At 34.0% G+C, this 6,000-nt stretch overlaps 1 protein-coding gene across 2 annotated transcripts in view; it reads left to right on the top strand.

Moving 5' to 3' along the window:
• The first annotated feature begins 1,023 nt into the window (after positions 1 to 1,023).
• LOC148948221 (uncharacterized) overlaps positions 1,024 to 6,000 on the top strand; it is a 69,283-nt gene continuing 64,306 nt past the window's right edge. Inside the window, exons 1-2 of one of the 2 annotated variants that reach the window (XM_089093829.1) lie at positions 1,024 to 1,077; positions 4,029 to 4,229. In XM_089093829.1, coding sequence (XP_088949955.1) covers positions 4,056 to 4,229 — 174 coding nt within the window. In that variant the 5' untranslated portion in view covers positions 1,024 to 1,077; positions 4,029 to 4,055. Of the gene's footprint in view, positions 1,078 to 1,103; positions 1,137 to 4,028; positions 4,230 to 6,000 lie in introns of those variants that run through there. The other variant, XM_089093830.1, reaches the window with a different exon arrangement.

Genomic DNA, 6,000 nt, shown 5'->3' with positions numbered 1-6,000 from the left:
GAAATGAAATTTGGTTTGAAAGTGTATGTATCACCGCTAATATGCTGTCAAATATTTTCTGCTGGCTATTGTCTTTATATCTTTTTTCGTATTAAGCACACTATACATCTTCTGTGCATAATTTGTTTTGTTGAACAGCTTGACTATAGTGCGGCTCGGGTATAATGCAAGATTGGACACAAAAGAAACTTTTCAATCAAATTAGAATTGCCCATAGCTCTTCCATACTCATTCTCATTTTCCACACCTCCTCCCCTCCGTAAGAAGTAAGAAACCAATTGATATATTGAACAAGAACAATAGTGATGATTAAGAACGTAACTCAAGTTTGATATGGCTGTAATTGAGCCGATGAAAGATTGTGTCGTTCCCTCAACATATGTTATAATCCCAAGGTTGTCTTATCATATTTCTGTCCGTATTTTTGCAGTAAACCCATTTTGCAACAACCCATTAAAGTTACTCATAATTTAATCATTTTTATCCCTATGGTAGTACAATGGAATGATGTTCTGCTTGGCAACACGGGACCCGGCAATCGAACCCGTTGCAGCAAAATGGGTCGACAAGCTTACTTCTTGTCCCTGTAAAAAAGAACCAGTAAGTGAAACGGCGGCAATCGAACCCGTTGCAGCAAAATGGGTCGACAAGCTTACTTCTTGTCCCTGTAAAAAAGAACCAGTAAGTGAAACGGCGACTCGACCCCCTATGCGCCAGCATTGGCTCTCGAGGATCTTCATTTTTATTTTATTCTTAGTGATTATTATAATGCGTATCCCAGCATTAGTTTAAAGACCATTCTCGGTTTCCAGGTAATTTGTATTAAACCTGAAGTAAATACCTATTAATTAAAATTTTGACCAGGAACGTACTAAAAGACATTGAGAATTTGCGGGCCTATTTGAAGGAAACTGGAACCCTCTGGCGAAAAACAGCGACCCAGCATGTTATCTTTATTGTAGATGACGGGTAAGGGATACAAATTTGCGCAGGACAGTTTGAAATCGAGCATTTATGATCCAAATGGTGTGCAGGGGGTGGAGCCTTAGAATTGGAATATCACTACCAGGATACAAGGTACGTAGAGAGAAATCAGTTCTATGAAAAAGTTGGCAGTGACTATAACTACTCGTCAAGTAAGTAGCTACTCATCTATATATTTGGGTCAAGGAGGAATAGACTTGCTTTAGCCTAGTTTAATATCTGAGTCCTATCTTTTTTTTGCTTAGATTATAACTAGCCTATGGTATCTTCTAAGAATATAGATTTATGGATCTTATGATCCCTGTTCTAATGATTTTAGGCTGGATTTATGCAACCATGATTATATATCAACTGTTTTTTATCATGAGATAGGCCTAATAGCCTCAGCCTACATCAAAAGAGTAGGTATCCTACAGTCCTAATCAAGACAAAGCCAAGTGGGTTAAGGATATTTGTAAGAGAGAATTCAGGGTAAATTTTTACCAAATCATATTAGGCTATTGACTTGCAAATAAAGTAAACATACCACTCAATGCCTTTTTTTATGCTCTTTCCAAATATAGCTAATGATCATTTTTGTCTGAAATGAGTTTTACCCCCATCCCTATTTATACCAATTCAGGGTATATATTTGCACATTAGGGGAGTGAGGGTAAATTTTATTTCTGATGTAAATGAGAGGTAAGATTAAACTTTCCCCCCACCTCCCCCCCTAATGTGCAAACATATACTCTGAATTGGTATATATAGGGGTGGGGGCTAAAATTTATTTCCCACAAAAATGATTATTATATTCATAAAGAGCATAAAAAAAGGCATTGAGTGGTATAGTCAATTTATTTGTAAGTAAATAATATGATTTGGTAAAAAGTTACCAAGTTCAGTTAGAAAAAAGAAGGAAAAAAGCCTCCCAAGGCTGGATGCAAGTTTGTTGATTGTGTTTTTTCCCCTTTATTTGGAATTATGAACAACTATTGTTAAGTAATAAGATAAACAAGTAACAGAAACTCCACAAATTCAGTAAAATTTCATGTGCAGCCTAGGGCTAAATCTGGTCCCTTTAGAGGGAAGGGGTACAATTCAATTAGAAGAGTACTGATCATTGTATTTGGAATCTGTATGCCTTGGCCAGGATAGTTCTTGATTTCAGCAAAGTATATTAAGCCTTATTAAGCATTTCAGAATTTTTTTTTGCTTGACAAATTTATTCAGATGACTAGTAGGAAATGTTTATAGAGAGAGGGACAATTACTACTACCCATGGGTGCCCATAAGGGGGCACCCCCCCCCCCCTGGCTAAATGATGCTGCCTTATTTTTATATTTTTGTTCTGAAATTTCTATTATATAGCATTAAAAGTGCCAATTAGATGAGGTTTCCCCCCCCCCCCCTCCCCTGGAATTCAGATTATGGGTGCCCATGCTACAAATCAGGAGTTAAATGACATTCTCATAATCTTTCATTATCTTCTATTGATAAATATTAATAATGGTTTCTTGTTTCCTAGGGATGGGAGGGGGATTAAAATGTGCATTGCTGTATTTTATTTGTATATATTTTTTAATCTGGCTTATTACCTCCTTTTCTGCTTTACAGATTTGTATAGATGCAATTAAAAACTGCATGCTTGCCAAAGCAAAGAGGAGGCTTACCAACCTAGAATTATTTCCCAGGATTTGACCTAGAGTCTTTAACTTTTTTTTTATTTTTTTATTATTATATATATATATATATATATATATATATATATATATATATATATATATATATATATATATATATATATATATATATATATATATATATATATATATATATATATATATATATATATATATATATATATTTATTTATATATATATATATATATCCAGATTCACCTTTCCAGATTCTAATTTGGACCCTAAGGTTTGTGAGAGGGAGAGGGTATATATATATATATATATATATATATATATATATATATATATATATATATATATATATATATATATACATGATAGGCATAGCCTATGCTCATAGAATTTTGCAATCCTTGCACAAAAGATAGTAGTTTAATTTGGTTCCAAAGGCACCTTTACAGATTCTAATTTGGACCCTAAGGTTTGTGAGGGTATGAATGACATTACTTTTCCAAGTTTGTGGTTAGTTTCTGTTCTGGTGAGAGTGGATTAAATTGGGTAAAATAATAACAATAAAAAAACACTATTGCCTAAAATGACACAATAAGTCTTACATTTTCTGCATGGTAACCAAGACCAAACTATTCTCTAATAAATAAGAATTGGTTTCAAAACTGGAAGAATTGGCATACTTTAAGAAAATTGCAGACTGGATCTAAATTAACTTAATACAGTACTGTCATTGGTACTAGTGCTTTTTACTTACAATGTGCACAGCAATTAATATAAAATATTATATTGCCTAGAATTTACTCAACTTTGCTTACTCAACTTTATTATAATGATAATACCCTTTTGGATTGTTTACTTTTCTGCTGAAAAATACTCCTCCTACTTTTAATAAAAAAGGGTAAAGGACAAACAAGAATACTTTATGGAGAATTCTACATGTACATTTTCTTCTCAGGAAAGGCTATTTTAATGTTGTGTCACATTTGCTAAGCAAAAAATATGTGCTTCCTTTTCTTTGAGAAGTAGCAGCTACAGATATTGCTCTTGAATAGTAGTTTGTCATATGAAGTTGATGTCATATAACTTGAGAATGTCAGTTGTCAAAGAATGTCATAAAGATGCCATATAATTTGTTATCTGTGTTGGCTCATTTGATTCTATGAACTCTTAGCATATCTGCTGGTTTTTCTTCTTTTAATTTAGGTGCTGTGAATGGGATATTATTCTTCTAAATTGCTCCTAGTGCAATGTAAAGCAATTCTTTTGACCTGTAGCCAAAAAGATTGCTAGTCAACTCAGCTGTTCTATTAGAATTTAATATGACCTGATTCATGCTTGGCAATTTTGCCAATAAACCTTTATTTTGATCAAGTTATTGAGCAAAATTTAGCTATCCATATTCAATTTCAGCTGGTTCACAATTAACACTGTCTTGAAATGGGGTCTGAACAGGAGTACTGTCTCAGATGGAACAATCATCAAAGCACAATTTTGGCACTCCTTGGGAAACTATTGGTCTCAGAATCACTGACTGATATTACACTTGCATGTGATGGAAAAACTCTAAAATGTCATAGAATTGTATTATCTGCTTGTAGTCCCTATTTTCAGGTAAGTTTTTTTTCCCACATACATTGTATTTTTCCTCTTTTCTTTAAGTGAAACATTTTTCTCAATGATATTTCACCTCTATACAATGTATATACCTATTTAGCTTTGCGTTTCACACTTACAAAGCTAAAACAAGAGTTATAGATTTGATTTTCTTTTCATTGATTGTTCTAAACTTTCAAAATGAAGTCCTTATTGATATATGGCTCAATTGTTGAATAAAATAAATAGTTTGTGCTAAAGTAAATGACATAAACTATAGTGTCCCATTATGTGTTGCATTTATATTACCTATAGTGCTTATCAGAGCTGTGCAGTTCAAGCTGCAATTTGGAAACCTGGGCGAAAATTAAAATAATCAGACTTGAGAGGTAGTAACTGCTTGAATTTTTTTTTGCATACATACAATAATCCCAATTGTACAGGTACCATATCCTAACTCCCTTCCTTTGGGCAGGTGGGTAGTGTCTGGTTGGGGGTAAGTCATCCAATGCTTCTTATCTTTTCCCCCAGATTTCTCTAGGTACCCATTTGGAGCTGAGTTGACTCTTACTGAGTCTTACTGCTGACCCCTATTCCAAACTAAATAATCAGCAACACCAGACCTTGAACCCCTGCCTTTACAGAAACAGAAATGCAATTTCAGTGTGCTAACCACTCAAGATAGTATAGCCCACTGATTTAAACACATGGCCATTATGAAAGGAATGAAAAAATGTAGTATTTATATTCTGAACGCTTAATCACCATAGCACAGTGTAGGGCTATCTTTATTTCTTTTATTAATCTAGCTATTTTAACCAAGTGTTCACTGTTTTAATTTATGTTGGTTTGTATATAAAAAACATGGTCTCCATTCTAGATCATAACTAGTGACACTACAGGAACTGTGTTTTAGGAGGGTTACACTTAGTTTTGTATAAAGAAATTTATTTACAAAAAATTTATCTTCATAGTGATTTCATTATTAATAAATAAGGAATATCTGTGTATAACTTTTTCAGTTTTGAGGATAAGGACAGCTGTTAAGTGGACATGTGGAAGTGGCATTTGCCCTGTAGATTTTGAAAATTACTTCTTTTGGCATTTTCATTTTAAAATGTGAAAGAACAACACAACTGCCCACCCCTCCCAAGGATTTGAAAACTACATTTTTTATGGCTTCATTAAAACAGAATTGAACAAAATCCTTGTCCCCTCCCTGTAGTTTTGCAAATTGGTGACCCTGCAGACAAGGAATCTGGACTTCAACACCCTTGAGGCTATTCCATTCATGAAAATAATTTGAATAATGCAAATAACTAAGATATCTTCTTAAGAATAGGCAAGCCTAGTTTAAGAGTGGAAGGAATGCGCAATGTTGGGTTTCTGGTTTTGTACCCTCTTTTATAGCTCTAAATAATTGCCTGGAGAAATCTGGGGGAAGTAAGCAGGAATGGAGTGCAAAAGCACAGGATAGCTTGCCCCCATTCACCCATTGCACTTCCTGGCTGAAGGGCCTTGAGATGGGATCAGCACTGCTGGTTTGGACTTTAAGGGTCTTGGGCTGTATCCTTTACCTTTAAACTGTTTTTGAAACCCTGTTTTTGAAAGATTTTCACAGTTTGTATATAAGTCCCACATTTTCCTTGTAAAATATGTATTGTTTGCATTTTATGGGAGTTTAGGCGTCCCCTCTTTTTTAAACAAATTTCTGCAAATTGGTAAGGGGATAGAGATTTTAGGATCACTTGAGTTTGTTGGAAAGAGCCATGGAGACTTGGAGTTATTT

The sequence above is a fragment of the Artemia sp. Qi Xiang Cuo genome, chromosome 9 (assembly GCF_049724085.1).
Source record: "Artemia sp. Qi Xiang Cuo chromosome 9, ASM4972408v1, whole genome shotgun sequence".
Taxonomy (NCBI): domain Eukaryota; kingdom Metazoa; phylum Arthropoda; class Branchiopoda; order Anostraca; family Artemiidae; genus Artemia; species Artemia sp. Qi Xiang Cuo.
Note: the sequence above shows the minus strand (reverse complement) of the source record. Positions and strands in the feature narration are given on the sequence as shown.